General features: G+C 44.4%; 2 protein-coding genes across 2 annotated transcripts; one reads left to right on the top strand and one right to left on the bottom strand.

The window, feature by feature from the left end:
* Positions 1-1,462: 1,462 nt before the first annotated feature.
* On the top strand, positions 1,463-7,214 carry LOC124017673 (keratinocyte differentiation factor 1-like). Its single transcript, XM_046332943.1, has 4 exons — positions 1,463-2,021; positions 2,765-3,882; positions 4,250-4,327; positions 7,066-7,214. The coding sequence occupies exons 2-4, from the start codon at positions 2,784-2,786 to the stop codon at positions 7,155-7,157; spliced, it is 1,269 nt and encodes a 422-aa protein (XP_046188899.1). The 5' UTR covers positions 1,463-2,021; positions 2,765-2,783; the 3' UTR covers positions 7,158-7,214.
* A 6,070-nt stretch (positions 7,215-13,284) lies between these two features.
* LOC124017668 (nuclear receptor subfamily 0 group B member 2-like) lies at positions 13,285-16,136 on the bottom strand. The gene is made up of 2 exons (XM_046332933.1): positions 15,291-16,136; positions 13,285-14,980 (listed from the first exon to the last, which is right to left on the bottom strand). Exons 1-2 carry the CDS (start codon positions 15,820-15,822, stop codon positions 14,739-14,741), a joined length of 774 nt encoding a protein of 257 aa, XP_046188889.1. The 5' UTR covers positions 15,823-16,136; the 3' UTR covers positions 13,285-14,738.
* Between the last annotated feature and the right edge of the window lie 5,228 nt (positions 16,137-21,364).

Raw genomic sequence — 21,364 nt, 5'->3', positions numbered from 1 at the left:
TTAATCTCCAATCTAAGTTGATATATTATTTTTAATTCATTGAGCAACAGGCTTAGAATATATATAGGTTTAAAGTGAAAACTAAACTTAGATTAGATTAGGATTTAACTTAACTAGGATTCATTTAAAACTAGCTTTAACATTTGGTGCAACAAGATGAATAGATCAACCTTGATTTAACCCAGTTTAAGAGTTAATCCATATTGGTGCAACCCACCCAGAAAGTTGTGGTAAAGGTTTATCAGATGAGGAAATATGAAGCTCTATGACAAAATGTAATTACATGAGCAGCATGTAACTGGAGAGGTTGACGTCGAAATAAGAGGATACACTGAAATGTGTTTTTTCAGATGAGGCAAATTTTTTGATTCAGGCATACCACTCCAAATTCAGGCATACCACTCCAAATTCAGGCATACCACTCCAAATTCAGGCATACCACTACAAATTCAGGCATACCACTCCAAATAATGGTATGTTACATTGACCCGTGAAGAATGGGAGAGGGTCCTTTCGGAGTGAAGTGGTAGGTATTTCAAAACGTTCTCATGGGTAGACCTATTTGCAGGAAAGATTAAAGAGTAGAATCCTTACTGTGTAGTACATTTTCAACATCATACATTTTCAGACATATATATATATATATATATATATTATATTTTTTTATAGCTCCATAGAGGGAGAAACTTGCATTGTAATTTCATAATACTGCCGCATATAAGGTGTACAAGGAATTAACAGCCAATGCCAACCTCCATTGTTTGGCTGCGTGTGTTGAGGAACATAACATCTGAACAACGCACAAATAACTTTTGGGATTCTACTAAAATCAAGTCACTACAATTACTGAAAGAAAAACTTAAAAATGAAACATCGGCACAAATCATCGTTTTTCCAGTACAGTGCCACATTTGTGCCGTATAGTGTTCAGGCAACCCATTTTAAAATGTTTGCCCACAGTAAAAGTAGATCAAAACGGAATATTATTCAGTACACCATGAAATGATCCAACATATAGATTGCACAGACTCTACTGAGTACTCCCCACTCCACTTTTACATCAGCACAAATTATACTTTTTTCTCTATGAGCCCTTATGTAATGCATATACAGTGATTTGCATTGTGGCCAATGTATTGGCCGTAATAAAAGTCCAGCAACACCCCGTATTATTCAGAGCCCCATGAAATTACACCATATATGGATTCTACAGACCCTACTGAGTATTCCCTACAATATTTTTTTTATTGCGACACCTAGAAATAGATTTTGCTCTGGTTTTCTGTTCTACTTGATAACTAATTGCTCCCACCCGATGTGCCAGGTCTAAATCGGTCCCTGACAATGAAAACAAACGGTGGAGCTAGCTTCCAGGTCCAGAGTTGAGTTTGAGGGCGGAGTGATTCTTATTGTGGGCAATGGAATGGGTGGAGTAAAAGGCCAGCAACACTCTATTATTCAGAGCGCCATGAAAAGACAGCATATATAGCCTACATTCCACAGACCCTACAGAGTATTCTCTACAATATTTTTTTTTACTGTGGTACCTAGAATAGTTTGTTTTACACGCCAATAATATTCCATATACAGTGATTTGCATTGGGGGTATTTGGCGTGTTGCAAATGTCACTTAAATATTTATATTGTTCATGTGAAGGAAATTATTAGTTTATTGACATGTTCTACTATTACGCGGGGGACTTTTATTTTGAACATTTCAGATCGTCATGTCTTCCCTCTGGGTGGGTGTTGTAGAATTTGGATTTACCTGTAGCCGCAGGTAATAACCTACACGGGCAGACGAAGGAACAGAACACTGTGGAATTTACCAAAAGAAGCTTAGGGTTGGTAGGTTGTTATATGTCTTGGAATCGGCTGCCTTTGTTGTGAAGAAAACACAGGTGGAGAGTTGAGAAACCGACACACACAAACTCGACTCAAAGGAAGAACGTTTTCCTTACGGACTTCCGTAATTTTATCGGCGTCAAGAGTTGCCAAAAGTAACCCAAGCGATTTATGCGGTAAGTTGACTTTTCAAATGTTTACCGTACGAAGAAGCTTATCTCTAATTTCGAACAAGCTTAACTCTAGCCCGACATAGTGACCTTTATAGATGAGGTGTTTGTTTTTTGAAAAGTCATATTTAACAAACTTTCCAATTTCTTTATTAATTAACCTACAACGGTAGCATACCTGGTTAGCCTACGCGATCAAAACAGACCGAGTGCACGCACGGAAAATATATCCAAAACAAAGCCGTTGTGACAATTCCACAAGCCGAATTGATACGCGATGTAGATTGACTTGAAATATATCAGAATTGGACTTTTTCCTATGGCATTGCTCTCCAATTGCACGATTAAAGCATGTATCAGCAAAGTAGCCTACAACAACTAACTATGGGCTGTATCTCAAAATACAGTATTAGTTCAATGTTTGGCGTCAATAGTCTACTTGTTGCAACAGGAAATGATTCATGTGACTGGCAAAAGAGATGATTAGTAAGCATAATAATTACTGTGTTTAGATATTTATTTAACTCTCCAAGTCAGTTAAGAACACATTCTTATTTTCAATGACAGCCTAGGAACCGTGGGTTAACTGCCTTGTTCAGGGGCAGAACGACAGATTTGTACCTTGTCAGCTCGGGGGTTTGGACTTGAGACCTTCCGGTTACTAGTCCAACACTAACCACTAGGCTACCCTGCTGCCCCAGATATGACTGTAAAGTGTTTATATTTCATTGTTCCCATCATATTGAAAGGTCCCGGGTGCTTTGAGCCATGCCTGGCCACAGCACAGGGGCTCCTCAGAAGTCCCGCCACGACAAACAGCACAGGGGACACAGAACCAGGGCTGACGGCTACAAGCAGGGCCGCACCATCTCTAGAGACAGTACTGCCAGCCAAGAGCCCTACAAGGACCCCCATGTCGACCACAATACACGGGAACAGTATAATGGTGACCACACCCGTCACTCTGAGGGCCAGCAAGGCCGCAGGGGAACCCCCCCAACACGACGCGTCAGCGGGCGGGGGTCAGTGACACTGGGGTTCATCCCTGGCTCAGCGGACTCACCCCAGAGCACAAATGCATGTGGCTCCTGTGCCTCTATGGGCTGGAGTGGCTGCAAGGCTCTCCTCTGCTGTGTCCTCACCTGTGGCTTCTGTGGCAGCCGGGATCTCTGTCTGCCTGTCAACAACGAGAGCTCCACAGACCACCCCGGCAAGGCTGACTCTGAGCAGCCCCACCCCCCCAACGGCGTGGCCGTGTCCAAACCCACCTGCGGCATCCCTCTGGAGCCCAGCATGAAGCCAGCCAAGCAGTCCTCCAAGCTGCCTCCCAGTGACAGCTTCCGCTACAAGGATGTCCGCATCGGGGGCCAGACGGTGGTCTATCCCACGTCGTCGGGCCCCAAGCGGACGCGTCCTGGCGGCAAGGGCGACAGCCAGCGTCCCGTCAGCAACACCAGCACCATCTACTCCCGGGAGGACCTGGATCTGGACGACCTGAGCGACAGCGGCACGGACATTGACTCGCTCATCACTAAGAAACTTCTAGAGCTCTACGCGCTGCACCAGATCGACCAACTGGCCAAGTGCACGTCGGACTCGTCGTTCTCAAGGAAGACCAATGAGATCAGCGAGCTGATCTGCAACATTGCTCAGGACTACAACCTGGAGCAGCGGGAGGCAGAGTGCAGGCTGGTGCACGGCGTCATCCGCATCAGCACGCGCAAAGGCAAGAAGAACAAAAACTCCAATTCCCAGGCCCAGGAGCCAGTGCACCAGCAGCCGCGAGCAAACGGGAGGAACGACCGAGGGACCCTCCTTCCTGACAGTGGCAATGAAACCATGACGTACACCTTTAACAGCAGTGAGAGTAAGAGGGTTACCACATTCATCTATACATTCAAAATAACTAGTGCATTTCAGGTATTGAGAGTCTTGAGAGAATAAGGGTGATAAAGTTTTGTCTTTCAATTTAAGTCAGAAAATCCGATAATGAAGTCTTTGAATTACAACAACGAATTACTTTCCCATTTAACCACCCACTTTTCCCCTATTCTTACTTCACATGTTTGTTGCAAACCAAAACTATAATCATAGTCTCCATAGATGACTCTGCTGAAATGCTTTTGGTGCGCTAGCGTTTGTTGTCTCATCTCTTCGGTATCATTGAGTCTCCGTTTTCTATTCATTCATATACATCTATGTTTGTGTAACTCTACATTGTATTTTTACCACAGTGGAGCCTGAGGTGAAAGTGTCGGAGCTGACACGGTCGGACGAACTAGCCAGGAAGATGAGGCACTACAGTGGAATAAGTAAGTACTTCTGAATATGAATTCTCAAAGTCTCACAGTAAGAGGGCTGATATAGGGTCAGTTTAGTATTTCTTTACATCATAATGAATGCGATTTCTAGGACATGGGGTACCTGATTCTAGATCAGCACTCCTCTGAGATGCTTTTAGAAAACGTGCCGTAGTCTAGGCCAAACCTGCTCGTACGGTAACATTGTTTGCCACTTATTTTACAGTACTTAGATTACTACTATATCAAGACCCTGTACTTCCCTATACCATAGATGGTGTACTGTATAAGATACAGTGCATTCGGAAAGTATTCAGACCCCTTCCCTTTTTCCACATTTTGTTACGTTACAGCCTTAATCAATTATGGAATAAATACAATGTTTTTCCTCATCAATCTACACACAATACCCCATAATGACAAAGCAGAAACGTGTTTTTAGAAATTTATTAAAACAAAAAAACAGATACCTTATTGACACAAGTATTCCGACCGTTTGCTATTTGACTCTAAATTGAGCTGAGGTGCATCCTGTTTCCATGGATCATTCCTGAGATGTTTCTACAACTTGATTGTAGTCCACCTGTGGATATGATTTGGAAAGGCACACACCTCTATATAAGGTCCCACAGTTGAAATGTGAGAGCAAAAACCACTGCATGAGTTGGAAGGACTCTCCCTAGAGCTTGCCGCCCGGCTAAACTGAGTAATCGGGAGAAGGGCCATGGTCAGGAAGGTGACCAGAAAGACGATGGTCACTCTGACAGAGCTCCAGAGGGACAACCATCTCTTCAATACTCCACCTATCAGGCCTTTTATGGTAGAGTGGCCAGTCCTCAGTAAAAGGCACATGACAGCCCTTTTTGGCGTTTGCCAAAAGGCACCTAAAGGACTGACCATGAGAAACAAGATTCTCTGGTCTGATGAAACCAAGAATGAACTCTTTGGCCTGAATGCCAAGAGTCCCATACGGTGAAGCATGGTGGTGGCAGCATCATGCTGTGGGTATGTTTTTCAGCGCAGGGACTGGGAGACTAGTCAGGATCGAGGGAAAGATGAAGGGAGCAAAGTACAGAGAGATCCTTAATGAAAACCTGCTCCAGAGGACTCAGGAACTGGGGAAACGGTTCACCTTCCAACAGGACAACAACCCTAAGCACACAGCCAAAGACAACGCAGGAGTGGCTTCGGGACAAGTCTCAATGTCCTTGAGTGGTTCAGCCAGAGTCCAGACTTGAACCCGATCGAACATCTCTGGAGTGACCTGAAAATAGCTGTGCAGCTACGCTCCCCATCCAACCTGACAGAGCTTGAGAGGATCTGCAGAGAAGAATGGCACATTTGTATTTTGAGATTTTCTCCCAATCTTGCAGTGTCATACCCTAAAAGACTTGAGGCTGTAATTGCTACCAAAGATGCATCAACACAGTACTGAGTAAAGGGTCTGAATACTTATTGTAAATGTGATATTTCTCTTTATGTATTAGCAAACATTTCTAAAAACCTGTTTGTTTTGTCATTATGGAGTATTGTGTGTAGATTTGAGGGGAGGAAAAAAACAATTTCATCAGTTTTTGAATAAGGCTGTAATGTAACAAAGTGGAAAAATTCAAGGGGTCTGAGTACTTTCCGAATGCACTGTATATCTCGAATCTGAGCCAGCATCTATTTACAGTGTGGTGGGTTCTGTAGCATTTCAATGTAATTGTTCTAAACTGGAAATAATCTCCCATATCTGATCCAATACATGTTTTCAGAACAATAACACATTGTTTCCTTGTTGGGGTTCATGGAATGGTTATCTTTACTTGTTCTGGGCAGTGTTCATTTAGGTGCCAAACGGAAGAGAACTGACTGGAACAGGGAAGGCCTAGCTCGACTTGTTACAAACGCTCATTTTCCATTGCAAAAGGTTTTAAAACGTTTCTAGCTGCGTGCCCTAATGAACCTAACCCTGGGTTCTATGCGGCAGGCAGCAGAGGAAGTAGGCCTAACCTCTGGGTTGACTGTTTCCGGTAAGTCTATGGCCAACTTAGTGCCCAGTGCAGCGGCAGGCGTTTTCTAACCTCTCTGATCACCAGTGGCATACCGTGCTTTGATGTGACTCCTGGAGAATAAAAGCCTTCGCATTCCTCCTTTTTCCATGTGCTGTTTTCTCCTGGCTATTATACCACCTCCCCCTCTCTGCCACCTTATACACCCCTTGCATCCAATCTCAGTTCCCCCATTTGCTCAGGGAAGGTAGTGTATGTCGTCCCCTCAGGCAGCGTATCAGGTGACATTAAATGCCTGCCACATAATGGTCAACGGTTTATTATGGAATTTGGGGAGTAACCCTGATTACAGCTTTTTTTGTTATACGGTAGTGAGAATAGAAGGTGAGGGGCGGGAGTCTTGTTACAGCACCTTTTGAATGGAGGGACATTGTGGTGTTTTCACACCATATGCATCTTGGGAGTGTGCCAGGATATCATCTGTCAGAATGTCATTTTCTATTTCTATTTGATGAAGGGCCAGTTTGCTGGACACAGATTTTATGGCTCGTCCTGGAAATAAAAATGCTCAATGGAGAATATGTAGCTTTTAGATCCAGGACTAGGCTTAATCAGTGTCCAGGAAACCGGTCCCGTAAGGTATCGTGTGGTTCAGAAACCATTTAAAGTGGTAACTTCAACTATTGCTATACCTTGTAGTCTCTGTCCGTTCCAATGCTTGCTGGTAAATGTTTCTCTCTAATCTTGCCCTCCTAGATGACTCCTCCAGCTCAGCTGCAGCCTACTCTCACTACCAGCATGACACAGAGACTGACTCGTCAGGGGCCCCATTGCTGCACGTCCTCTGAACGTCATGACAAGGTCAACACAACGTCCAGGGCACAACATTCTCACGGGCCTCAACCGAAGTGGGGCCGGCTGTTGTGTGATGGTGGGAAATGTTTGTTGATCAGCCTATTGTTCCTCCAACACTGTCATGCTTCCCTGGAACTGTAGTAGAAGGCCATCTATAGAGACAGAGAGGATCTTACGTGTGGGACTATTGAAGCCATCTCTTCACTCTGGTGTGGAATCAGCATGTCCTTCCAAACCATGGAACCTTGAGTGAGGCCTGCTTGCAATGGGGAAGGGAGAGATGGTGGCACCACTCTACGGGTGCACAATTGGCACATATCTGAACATCTGAAAAACAAGGGGATTTTTAAAAATATTTTTTTTTAACTGGAAAACTATGGACTTTTTTGTATTTGCATGCTATGTGGTAAGTTTTTATGCCACTTATGTTGTTGCCTTACCACTCCAAGCAGAGACACTAAAATCACCCCATGCCATTTTAACTCCGTTCTCAGTAAAGTGACTGATCCTGATGCATAACCGTCCCTGTTTAAGTGTGCATGTGACAGTGCGTTAGGGCAAATTGACACCCTACCATTTGGACCCAGTAGCAGGTTTCGCTTCATACTTTACTTTCGGTGTCAAAGGAGTTACTTTGTACAAAACGTCTTTTTTTTTTCTAAGTTAATGTTGCTTCGTGGTTTGTGTAAACATCTCCTTTGAAAATGTAAATGGGGCATTTGGTCACTTTTTAAACAAAAACAAAAAAAAAGTCAAGCTATAGGTACATTTTTATAAAAATAATAAAAGGAATGAATCCTCTTGCCTGTTTATGCCAACTTGCTACTGTTTAATTAAACTGTTTATCTAATATATAACTATATTAATTTAAATATAATACAGTATGCTTATTGTTTCGGGATGTACATTGGATTGCATCCAAACTTGAGATCGAGCTCCATTGACACCTGTGTTTAACTCAAGTCAAGTATTGGATTCGGGCCATTGAGTCTTGAAAATTGCTCTGTGCTGCTCATGTTTATGCACATATGTCTATTATTGAGGAAGACTTGGGATTTTGTGTTTTTGCTGTTGGGCTAGTCTCTCTCTGTCATTTGATCAGATTTCTGTTAATGGTCAGCTATGCAGGAGAAGGGGCAAAAAGAGCTAGTGTAGGCTTTACGTTTGGAAGAGGCCTGTACTGGTTGTTTATTGTCACGCTTTCAATCATTCCATCCCATGTAATGTGTTAACTTATTATTTCAGCACTAACTACTCCTGCACACTTGTTTTGCCTGCTCACCCTGTCACAGCAACATGCCTGTGCAACGTTGTCGGGCTACCTTATCAGTACCTCTGTATTTCTCCCCGTCTCTCAAATTACTGTTGTCATCCTTCTCCCCCCTCCGGTCAGTGTGTTGTCAGCCTATTCCCTCCCCCCTCCCGGTCAGTGTGTTGTCAGCCCCCCCCCCCCCTCCCGGTCAGTGTGTTGTCAGCCTATTTCCCCCCTCCCTCCCGGTCAGTGTGTTGTCAGCCTATTCCCCCCTCCCGGTCAGTGTGTTGTTAGCCTATTTCCCCCCCCCCCCCCTCCCGGTCAGTGTGTTGTCAGCCTATTCCCCCCCCCCCCCCCCCTCCCGGTCAGTGTGTTGTCAGCCTATTTCCGCCCTCAGAGAAAAAGGAGGAACTCGTTTGACTGGTTTTGACAAAAGGATATAGAATCCTGCCGTCTGTCCTGAGTAGTTCATCGCAGAGGGGAGCATTATCAGGAAAATGAACCTGCTTTTGAGAATGAATCAGTCGCAAAGCTCTGTGGGGTTTAGTTCCTGTTTTCCCTGGCTCTGCCCCCCTCTGCATTCCAGTTCTACCTGTGTGAGGTGTCATGAAATTATAGTTATTTCACAACTAACACCTCATGCAAGGTCACATGACCGTATACATACCTTCTCTAAACCGATTGGCACAGAGAATGTATCTTTTCTTGGACGTTGACACATTTCAATAAGCATACAAAATTCCCAAGTTGTCCGTGGATAACAGATTTGTGTCATTGAGTTTATCATCTTGACTCATGGCTGCCTGATTATGTTTGGAAGAATTTAATTGTGTTAGAAACATTAACCTAATGAAGGTTACATCCGAATCCTGCTTGTCCTGGTGTCAGTTTAAATGACCACCACAGGAGGGAGCAGCATACCACAATAACTGAACATTGTTGCCCTGCTCCAGCTTAAAGGGGTAATGCACCTGCTGAATCCGGCCTTGTTTTTTGGCTTGCTCCTCAAGAAATGGTGGCGGACGTGACTGAAGCCAAACGCGAGTTGGTTATGATGTGTGGTTGGATATGGGTGTTTCTTGGTTGTGTGGTTGGATATGGGTGTTTCTTGGTTGTGTGGTTGGATATGGGTGTTTCTCGAGTGTGTGTTTGGATATGGGTGTGTGGTTGGATATGGGTGTTTCTTGGGTCTGCCCTTGCTACACCAAGACACACCTATCTGTCAGAACCTTGCCCGCAGCTGTTTCTCCTCACGCAATCACCAACAAAACACAGGCAGATGTATGGTGAGACACTGGAGGAGGCTTTGGATAGGTCAATAGCATACAGAGTAATATGAGAAGAATGCAATTGCTGAATATATGTCGACATATTCTAAACTAAGTGTTTTGATAACTTTCATATGTATTAACAGGTTCATGTTGAATAAACGACATAATTCCACAGAAGCAGTGTTCTGCTGATGTAAGTGTGCATCATTCGTTGAATGGAGATCCATAATAAGTACAAATGGCAGTTAGGTAATATCTGACATAACTCAATATTAGGAAGGTTCCTAATGTTTGGTACTGTATACTTAGTGTCTATATTATTATTGTTTCATTCACTTATTTTTGACCTGCACTGTTGCAATTACATGTGACTAGAAAATGCTTCACATCTAAATAAATAAAAGAAGTGAGGCTGGAGGTGAGGTCTTTGTTAGAGGTCCTGGGTTCGAGCTTCGGTATGAGCCGAATCAGGAGGAAGTGGTACTCGCTAAGCAGGCTGCATGACGTCCTTTCTTATGACGCCAAACCCATTGCTGGTGTGTGTGGCCAAAGAGCTATATTTTCAGGTTAAACAATAAATGTTAACGCCTGGAGTTTGCTAAACGACATTGCCACTTGGATTGGAACCTGTGCTATGCTCAGATGACATGAAAATAGAGCTCCGTGGCCACGCACACCAGTAGTGGATTTGGCATTGAGGGAAAGATGCATATGCAGAAAATGACCCCATAACTACTGTAAAATATGGCGGTGGATCTTCAATGTTTTTTTGTTGCTATTTTGTTTCCACTGCTCCTGGGGCCCTTTTATGGTCAACGGCATCATGAACTTTACTTAGTACCAGGACATTTCTGCTAATATCTGGTTGCCTCTGCCTCTGCAGGAGGCTGGAACTTGGCAGCAAGTGGATCTCCCAGCAAGAAAATAACCCCAAGCACATATCAAAATCCACAAAGATGAATTGACCACAAAATCAACATTTGGCAATAGCCATCTCAGCCCCTAGACTTGAACCCCAATGAAAGCCTGGAGTGATTTTACGCCTAGGGCTCAGGAAGCTACATGAACTTAACTCTGTATAAAATCATACATTGATGTCAATGAAATATTTGCTTTTGTATCATAGGATTTGGACCTCAGTGTGTAAAATTACACTGAACAAAAATATAAACGCAACATGTAAAGTGTTGGGCCCATGTTTCATGAGCTGAAATAAAAGATCCTAGAAATGTTCCATACGGACAAAAAGCTTATCTCAAATTGTGTGCAGAAATTTGTTTACATCCCTGTTAGTGAGCATTTCTCCTTTGCCAAGATAATCCATCCACCTGACAGGTGTGGCATATCAAGAAGCTGATTAAACTGCATGATCATTACACAGGTGCACCTTGTGCTGGGGACAATAAAAGGCCACCCTAAAATGTGCCGTTTTGTCAGACAACATGATGTCACAGATGTCTCAAGTTTTGAGGGAGCGTGCAATTGGCATGCTGACTGCAGGAAGGTCCACCAGAGCTGTTGCCAGAGAAACTAATGCTAATTTATCTACCAAACGTCATTTTATAGAATCTGGCAGTAAGTCCAACAGACTTCACAACCACAGACCACATGTAACCACGCCAGTCCAGGACCTCCACATGGTCTGAGACCAGCCACCCGGACACCTGATGAAATTGTGTCTTTGCACAGCTGAAGAATTTCTGCACAAACGGTCAAAAACCTTCTCAGGGAAGCTCGTTCGTCGTCCTCACCAGGGTTTTGACCTGACTACAGTTTGGCTTCGTAACCGACTTCAGTGGGAAAATGCTCACCTTTCAATGGCACGCTGGAGAGTTGTGCTCTTCCTGGATGAATCCCGGTTTGAACTGTACCTGGCAGATGGCAGACAGTGTGTATAGCATCGTGTGGGCAAGGGGTTTGCTGATGTCAATGTTGTGAACTTCTTTTTTAAGGTATCTGTGACCAACAGATGTATATCTGTATTCCCAGTCATGTGAAATCCATAATAATATATAATAATATATGCCATTTAGCAGACGCTTTTATCCAAAGCGACTTACAGTCATGTGTGCATACATTCTACGTATGGGTGGTCCTGGGGAACGAACCCACTACCCTGGCGTTACAAGCGCCATGCTCTACCAACTGAGCTACAGAAGGACCCATACATTAGGGCTTAATTAAATTATTTCAATTGACTGATTTCCTAAAAAGAACTGTAACTCTTTGAAATTGTTGCATGTTGCATTTATGTGTTCAGTGTATATTGTGGAAAACCTTGTAGTACCTCAATCTTGTCGTGCTCAGGTTTTAATAGTCAAAAGTTGCCTTGAGTCCATATCATTTGTTTAATAGATCCCTCTCTTGCATTAGGAAAAATCTGCAAGCCTAAATCCTCAAAACGCATTGAGCAGGATCCACACAATGGATGGCATGAACATCAGACTCAAATAAGTAAGGTTTGAAATATGCCACTGCCCACCTTCCAAGAGCTGCTGGAATTACAGCTGTGATAAGTCCATAGAGCACAATGCATTTATGTGGTTTGTGTTTAGTCAGTTTAGTTCACATTGGTCAAAGCAAAAGAGTAAGTTCATGTACCAACCTCTAATTAGAAGACATCAGGGGGCTGTAGAGAGAGACTTGTGGTACAACTACACTCAAAGTGCACAGAAAGGTCATGGGCGGAGATAAACGTCACGTACTGTATTTCCGAAGGAGCTACTGAGGGGCTTTGGATATAGTGGAGCACCCAATATCGCTCCCTTCCTCTCCAGTGTGGGAGGTAAAGTCAGCCTGCAATGTGTCACTTTGCATCCTAAAGGTGATCGTTCCTCAACTAAGTGGCTGTTCCACAGAGCTGGATCTCAGAGCGTTATTGAAGTAGACTCATATTGGAAGATCAGTGTTGAGAATACAGAAAGAGTAGAGATGCTGAGTGTGGGGCTTGGATGTGCTCTGGTTGTTCGTAATATCAAAGCTGAGGATGCTGGACGCTACACCGGTCAACATTATGCTACAGAATATGGGGGTGGTCTGGTTGATCTCTCTGTCCTTTTGATCTCTTCATCGACACCAGCGCAGATCTAAAGCCTCTCCCGAACCTTCCTTGACTTCACCCCAACATTCTCAGACCAAAGTCCTCTCTCTGTGATGTCAATCGGTTGCATAGGGCTCTGTGTGGCACTGCCCTTAATGGTTGTCATAGTCGGTGTTTACACCAAAATGAGGGACCTCCAAAAAGCAGAGTTTTTTTTCAGGCATGGAGGCGACAGAGCACCAGGTCTTGGGCTGATGTCCTGCTCCTCCTCACTCTCAGTTCTCTCTTAAAGATGCCGTATTCTCTACTGTCAATGTATTGATTGTGTTAAGTCCTTTACTGATGTTGTTACTTTTACTGTTAGCTACATTAAATGATGTTTGGAAGATTTGAACATGCATTTATTATACATATATTTGAGATGTTTTCTGGAGACACAACCCTCGGCTCCAAAGCCTTTTTCTTGGTTTCGACATAGGGTTTTGCTATTTGTGAATTGCTCTGTAAAAATGTCCATAGTCATTTATGAATACAAAGGAATAAAATGATGTGTAATATATCTTTGAGATCTGATAGATCTGTCTTTATTGCAGCGTAAATAAACACTCTGTACTGTGTATTCAAAGAGCAGTAAGAAACTTATTTTTTCGGTAACACTGTACTTGTAATATTTTCACTTATATATCTTTTTTTGTGAAAAGTTGTTCAAATGTCCAGTCTAGGAAAACTAAATTACAACCTAATGTTAGACGGTGTGACGCTCGACACATGTTGAGATTGTATTCTTTATTTAAGATATACAGAACACCGTGACATTTTTCGTTCAAGCCCGACCTTGGCTTCGTTAGGCTGAAAATATTATTCCTCCTCATATCGGATTGGTATGATAAGGAGAGTGACTGTTATTGACTGTTGAGACAGTCACTATGCGGTTCCGTTGAGGCTGTCTGTCGTTGCTGCGTTGAGCCACTCGTCAGAGGAGAGAGGCAGCAAGATGACGGAACAGGGCACCCAGCTGGTAAACCACCTTCCAAAGTGCCCTCTGTACCAGTGAGGTAATACAGATAAAGCTTGCTGTAGCTTGGGGTCAAACACAATATGAATCGACAGGAACTGGAGCAGGAAGATGGAGACTTGCGGAGCACTCTCACACTACTGTGATAGCCTTGTCTAGGTATGAAAACATCACTGATGCTCCACACCACTCATTCCCAATTCCCAACACAGATTCCCTCTAACCCAATGATTAGGGGGACGAATGTGGGCTTCGAAGTCTGCACATATTATTCCAGTGACCTGCTTATTAGTAGTTACTTTAGAAGAGATATGTTTAAATTGAGCTTGAAGAGCTCCTTGAATGGCAATGCCAGCTGTAATATAGACCTCTTGAACAGGAGTCGTTTAATCTACTGTGGCTTGGCTAATGGTGTTTGTATTCTTGTCTCGCTAACCATATTCCAAATTGTAAAGACATAACCCAATAATTGTAATAAAAATATATTTATAAAAATTATTACATTATTCATGCAAACATACACAAAACAAACAATGTATCTAAATGGTATTCTGCAAAATATACATTATTGTAAGGAATGTGTATTGTAGACCGTATTGTAGTCTGATATAACCAGTAAAATGTCTGTTATAACTACCAACCATTGTGACTTCAATTTTCTACCAAAAATGTTGCTAATATACAGTAAATGTTGCTAATTCATAGTTGGATGTAAACAATAGCAAACGGTTCTCATATTTTCCAGAGAAAAAAAAAACATTTTCCTATTTGGTCAGACATTTATTACTGGGAATAAAGAATACACATTTATTTGGTTTCCCCTTATAACGAGCTCTTATTTGTCAATCTCTTCACCACATGACCAGACACCCCCAACTCAGTCCCGGGGGCTCAATATCCCTCACAGTGGGAGCCCAAACCCCTCAAGCTTAAGCTTCAACTTTATTGTCCCAGCGGGAAATTATATCAGGTCTCTGTATATCAGCCTTACAGTAGCTACCTGCAGAAGAGCATATCGACCAGGAAGTCCAGTAGATCTGCTTGGCCAATGACAGGACGGAAGAAGAGCTCGGTGATGAGGTTGGGTGTGATGGTCTTGAGCATGGAGGCCGCGAGCAGGATACGAGCGAAGCGGCTTCGGTCCGCGGGGTGGAGCGGTTGGACCACCTCCCTCAGAGCATGCTGGGCCTCCTGCTGTAAGTCCTCCACGAATAGAGCTGCCATCAGGTCTTTCACATCTGTTGAGGAGGACAGAAATGTATCATGAGTGGACAAGCTACGTTTTATACACAGTGGTACAGTGCAGTACTGTTCCGTTATATATGACATTGCAATTGATTTTTGTAAACCTAGTGGTCAGCTGGAGTCATTGAAAGTATTTTATTTCTTGTTGCGTGTGTTCAGCCTTAACAAGTCTTATTTCATGCTTGAATTCTGTATGTAGGGAGGTTTATTAGATCATCAAGCAGCTGTGGTGAGGTAAAATCCCTGCTGAACAAACACTTCCATTGACTGGTTGAAGTAATGAAGCTTCAAGGCAAACCTCACCTGGGTTAAATATCATGGTGCCCTTGAGGTATGCGTACTCCTTTGGACTCAAATCCAGACTCCAGAACTTTCTGAGGCATGCCTTGAGTTTGTTCACACCGGCCAAGGTGGGCTGCTCTCTTTCCGTCCCTGAGCTCTCTTGAGAATTCAAGAGGATTCTTTTCAGCATGCTATCGGCAGGGGTGTCGACGACCTCAAAGTTCATGCCTTCCTGGGCCAGACCCAAAATAAAGAGTGGCGCCCAGCCACTTTGGAGGAGCGATAGTTGATCGCTTGTCGGGAGTTGGTTGAAAGCAGGTAAGTTCTTCATAAAGTGAATTGTTTTCACCAGCACTCCCGACGCCTCTTGGCAAATGTCTGCTGGACTTTTCAAGCACACTGTCCGTCGCATCTCACAGCTGCATCTATGAGGCATCAAGTTGTAGTTCGGGTTGTTGTGGCTTGACTTGTCATTTTCTCGATTGAGGATGTTGTAAAGGATAGCATTTGACTGCCTAACATGGTAATCTGTACATTGACATACGTTATCCATTTTGATGAGATACAGAACAAACTCTCAAAAACAAAATGAAAAGCTGAAATACATTCAAATGCTCTTGTCCTACCAAGACAGGCTCTTGTTGAGGTGGTGTGTGGTTGTGCGGATGCCTTACACCATGCTTCTACTTATAAGGCCAACCCACTGAGCTAAACTTGTGCACCTTGACCTGTCAATACTCCCTCGGCGAAAAAAACAAAGAGCCCCTAAAGAGCAGACAACTCGACTGACGGCGTCCCCTAAAGAGCAGATAAGGTATTCTTATTGAAAACCAAAGGATAGAGCATATCCATATTGGGCGGGGTAAACCTAATCTGTGAGACTGTCATTACCCCAGGCTGTACCAAGCTACCAAGGACTGTGGGAGTACTCAAGCACACTGTATATAGCTTTCTGCTCAAAACCAGCTCACACCTAAGTTGGACACGGGCCAATATAAGCAGGTAAGGGAGCACTGACCTGTCAGCTGAGTCCTTGAGAGATGTACCCAACCTTTAGTTTAGTTCAGACTTACATAGGGCTAAATATACCAAAAACAGTTGGCCTGCATAACCGAATGGATTTCTTGACTAAAAAGGACGTTACATTACATCTTACATTGAACAAAAGCTTACAAATTTGTTTTATACAATGCCAGGAATGACAGACGGAATAATAGTGAAACAGAGTGGAATTTAGTGTGGATTTGGAAGCTACAGCCATTCTGCCCTAAACTCTGATCCCAGTCATGTGTCCCCACCGTATATTCCACACTGACTCAGAAGCCTGTCTCACCAATAATGTGTTTTCTGGGAAAATCTGGCCAGCAGACCCAAACTAATAGCAGACCCCGACCAAACCAATACACAACCTTTTGAGACCCACACCAAGATCCAAACTCTTGAGACTGAAATCCAGACCAAGTGTATCGAGAGCCTGACAAGCCCAAAACCAGTTCAAATGTGGAATAAACAAGATCCAGAACGAGACCAAGAGTAAGACCAATCTGAAGGAGTCCCATCCGGTTTCCACAAAAAGCAAGGTGCCCTGACACTTTTGTGTTGTGTCACTACTTTTAGTCACATAACTCTGACAAGAGATATCTTGACCACACGAGTTGAGAGACTAACTATGATCTGGGACCATGAGCTGAGGTCACGACCTAGACCTGAACATTGATGCTGGGACCCAGACTCAGTGACCAAGACCAAGACCACATTTACCACCGTATGTGGCATTGTGTGATCCCAAAACCACAAGATCAAGATTCCATCTCTGGTTTCAACCAACTCAACCATTTAAAGTATGTAAATATATTTGAATAATATATGATTATTTGCCTCTCTGAACTTAAATAATCAATTGATAGATTTTAAACATGTCTGTCATTGAACAACCCTATGCCATTGATTAGATAGTGAAAAAACACAAACGTGAAATATTGCTGGATGTGATTTGTTATCTTTGCAGTGCCTAGTACAGAGGTTTGAACCAGATAAGCTGATTACTTTATTAGTCTGATAAATTAACAGGATGTGAGCATGTGTCATACTGTGCGTTTGGAAAGTATTCAGACCCCTTGAATTTTTCTACATTTTGTTACGTTACAGCCTCGTTCTAAAAGTGATTCAATTGTATTTTTGCTCCTCAATCTACACACAATACCCCACAATGACAAAGCAAAAACTGATGAAAAAAAAATATTTGCATATGTACTAAAAAAGTCTAACTGAAATATCACATTTACATAAGTATTCAGACACTTTACTCAGCACTTTGTTGAAACATCTTTCGTAGTGATTACAGCCACAAGTCTTTTTGGGTATGACGCTACAAGCTTGGCACTCCTGTATTTGGGGAGTTTTTGTCATGTTTTGTCTTAGATTGTCTTGTCATTTTGCTTTTCCCTCTGTTCGTTTTCCCCCTGCTGGTCTTTTTAGGTTCGTTCCCCTTTTTCTCTCTCTCTTCCTCTCTCTCTTCTCTCTATCGTTCCGTTCCTGCTCCCAGCTGTTCCTATTCCCCTAATCAATCATTTAGTCTTCCCACACCTGTTCCCTATCCTTTTCCCTGATTAGAGTCCCTATTTCTCCCCTTGTTTTCCGTTTCTGCCCTGTCGGATCCTTGTCTATTGTTCACCGTGCTGTGTCTGTGTATCGCCCTGTCGTGTCGTGTTTCCCTCAGATGCTGCGTGGTGAGCAGGTGTCTGAGTCTGCTACGTTCAAGTGCCTTCCCGAGGCAACCTGCAGTTCTTGATCGAGTCTCCAGTCTGTTCTCGTCATTACGAGTGGAATTATGTCTTATGATTGTAGATTTGCTTTACTGGATTAAAGACTCTGTTTTCGCCAAGTCGCTTTTGGGTCCTCATTCACCTGCATGACAGAAGGATCCGACCAAAGAATGGACCCAGCGACTACAGACGCTCGTAACACTGCCGTCGAGATCCAAGGAGCCATGCTCGGCAGACACGAGCAGGAATTGTCTGCTGCTCGCCATGCCGTGGAGAACCTGGCCGCTCAGGTTTCCGACCTCTCTGGACAGTTCCAGAGTCTTCGTCTCGTGCCACCTGTTACTTCCTGGCCTGCCGAGCCCCGGAACCTAGGGTTAATAACCCACCTTGCTACTCCGGGCAGCCCACGGAGTGCCGCTCCTTTCTCACCCAGTGTGATATTGTGTTCTCTCTCCAACCCAACACATACTCTAGAGAGAGAGCTCGGGTTGCTTACGTCATTTCACTCCTTACTGGCCGGGCTCGAGAGTGGGGCACAGCTATCTGGGAGGCAAGGGCTGATTGTTCAAACAATTACCAGAACTTTAAAGAGGAGATGATTCGGGTTTTTGACCGTTCAGTTTTTGGTAGGGAGGCTTCTAGGGCCCTGGCTTCCCTATGCCAAGGTGATCGATCCATAACGGATTACTCTATAGAGTTTCGCACTCTTGCTGCCTCTAGTGACTGGAACGAGCCGGCGCTGCTCGCTCGTTTTCTGGAGGGACTCCACGCAGTGGTCAAAGATGAGATTCTCTCTCGGGAGGTTCCTTCCAGTGTGGACTCTTTGATTGCTCTCGCCATCCGCATAGAACGACGGGTAGATCTTCGTCACCAAGCTCGTGGAAGAGAGCTCGCGTCAACGGTGTTTCCCTGCTCCGCATCGCAACCATCTCCCTCCTCTGGCTCAGAGACTGAGCCCATGCAGCTGGGAGGTATTCGCATCTCGACTAAGGAGAGGGAACGGAGGATCACCAACCGCCTGTGCCTCTATTGCGGATTTGATGGACATTTTGTCAATTCATGTCCAGTAAAAGGCCAGAGCTCATCAGTAAGCGGAGGGCTACTGGTGAGCGCTACTACTCAGGTCTCTTCATCTAGATCCTGTACTACTATGTCGGTCCATCTACGCTGGACCGGTTCGGGTGCTACATGCAGTGCCTTGATTGACTCTGGGGCTGAGGGTTGTTTCATGGACGAAGCATGGGCTCGGAAACATGACATTCCTTTCAGACAGTTAGACAAGCCTACGCCCATGTTTGCCTTAGATGGTAGTCATCTTCCCAGTATCAGATTTGAGACACTACCTTTAACTCTCACAGTATCTGGTAACCACAGTGAGACTATTTCTTTTTTGATTTTTCGTTCACCTTTTACACCTGTTGTTTTGGGTCATCCCTGGCTAGTATGTCATAATCCTTCTATTAATTGGTCTAGTAATTCTATCCTATCCTGGAACGTTTCTTGTCATGTGAAGTGTTTAATGTCTGCCATCCCTCCCATTTCTTCTGTCCCCACTTCTCAGGAGGAACCTGGCGATTTGACAGGAGTGCCGGAGGAATATCATGATCTGCGCACGGTCTTCAGTCGGTCCCGAGCCAACTCCCTTCCTCCTCACCGGTCGTATGATTGTAGTATTGATCTCCTTCCGGGGACCACTCCTCCTTGGGGTAGACTATACTCTCTGTCGGCTCCCGAACGTAAGGCTCTCGAGGATTATTTATCTGTGTCTCTTGACGCCGGTACCATAGTGCCTTCTTCCTCTCCGGCCGGGGCGGGGTTTTTTTTTGTTAAGAAAAAGGATGGTACTCTGCGCCCCTGCGTGGATTATCGAGGGCTGAATGACATAACGGTTAAGAATCGTTATCCGCTTCCCCTTATGTCATCAGCCTTCGAGATTCTGCAGGGAGCCAGGTGCTTTACTAAGTTGGACCTTCGTAACGCTTATCATCTCGTGCGCATCAGAGAGGGGGACGAGTGGAAAACGGCGTTTAACACTCCGTTAGGGCATTTTGAGTACCGGGTTCTGCCGTTTGGTCTCGCCAATGCGCCAGCTGTTTTTCAGGCATTAGTTAATGATGTTCTGAGAGACATGCTGAACATCTTTGTTTTTGTCTATCTTGACGATATCCTGATTTTTTCACCGTCACTCGAGATTCATGTTCAGCACGTTCGACGTGTTCTACAGCGCCTTTTAGAGAATTGTCTCTACGTGAAGGCTGAGAAGTGCTCTTTTCATGTCTCCTCCGTTACTTTTCTCGGTTCCGTTATTTCCGCTGAAGGCATTCAGATGGATTCCGCTAAGGTCCAAGCTGTCAGTGATTGGCCCGTTCCAAGGTCACGTGTCGAGTTGCAGCGCTTTCTAGGTTTCGCTAATTTCTATCGGCGTTTCATTCGTAATTTCGGTCAAGTTGCTGCCCCTCTCACAGCTCTTACTTCTGTCAAGACGTGTTTTAAGTGGTCCGGTTCCGCCCAGGGAGCTTTTGATCTTCTAAAAGAACGTTTTACGTCCGCTCCTATCCTCGTTACTCCTGACGTTACTAGACAATTCATTGTCGAGGTTGACGCTTCAGAGGTAGGCGTGGGAGCCATTCTATCCCAGCGCTTCCAGTCTGACGATAAGGTTCATCCTTGCGCTTATTTTTCTCATCGCCTGTCGCCATCTGAACGCAACTATGATGTGGGTAACCGCGAACTGCTCGCCATCCGCTTAGCCCTAGGCGAATGGCGACAGTGGTTGGAGGGGGCGACCGTTCCTTTTGTCGTTTGGACAGACCATAAGAACCTTGAGTACATCCGTTCTGCCAAACGACTTAATGCCCGTCAAGCTCGTTGGGCGTTGTTTTTCGCTCGTTTCGAGTTTGTGATTTCTTACCGTCCGGGTAGCAAAAACACCAAGCCTGATGCCTTATCCCGTCTGTTTAGTTCTTCTGTGGCTTCTACTGATCCCGAGGGGATTCTTCCTTATGGGCGTGTTGTCGGGTTGACAGTCTGGGGAATTGAAAGACAGGTTAAGCAAGCACTCACGCACACTGCGTCGCCGCGCGCTTGTCCTAGTAACCTCCTTTTCGTTCCTGTTTCCACTCGTCTGGCTGTTCTTCAGTGGGCTCACTCTGCCAAGTTAGCTGGTCATCCCGGTGTTCGAGGCACTCTTGCGTCTATTCGCCAGCGCTTTTGGTGGCCGACTCAGGAGCGTGACACGCGCCGTTTCGTGGCTGCTTGTTCGGACTGCGCGCAGACTAAGTCGGGTAACTCTCCTCCTGCCGGTCGTCTCAGACCGCTCCCCATTCCTTC

This window comes from Oncorhynchus gorbuscha, unplaced genomic scaffold, assembly GCF_021184085.1.
Source record: "Oncorhynchus gorbuscha isolate QuinsamMale2020 ecotype Even-year unplaced genomic scaffold, OgorEven_v1.0 Un_scaffold_3:::fragment_4:::debris, whole genome shotgun sequence".
NCBI lineage: Eukaryota > Metazoa > Chordata > Actinopteri > Salmoniformes > Salmonidae > Oncorhynchus > Oncorhynchus gorbuscha.
Note: the sequence above shows the minus strand (reverse complement) of the source record. Positions and strands in the feature narration are given on the sequence as shown.

Bases quoted from the DNA above. Each gene is read 5' to 3' on its own strand.
- LOC124017668 (XM_046332933.1), bottom strand. From the start codon at position 15,822: ATGGATAACGTATGTCAATGTACAGATTACCATGTTAGGCAGTCAAAT. The intron at 14,981-15,290 runs GTGAGGTTTGCC...CCTCCTCAACAG, and splicing joins CACCATGATATTTAACCCAG to ATGTGAAAGACCTGATGGCA.
- LOC124017673 (XM_046332943.1), top strand. From the start codon at position 2,784: ATGCCTGGCCACAGCACAGGGGCTCCTCAGAAGTCCCGCCACGACAAA. The intron at 3,883-4,249 runs GTAAGAGGGTTA...TTTTTACCACAG, and splicing joins CACCTTTAACAGCAGTGAGA to TGGAGCCTGAGGTGAAAGTG. The intron at 4,328-7,065 runs GTAAGTACTTCT...TTGCCCTCCTAG, and splicing joins GAGGCACTACAGTGGAATAA to ATGACTCCTCCAGCTCAGCT.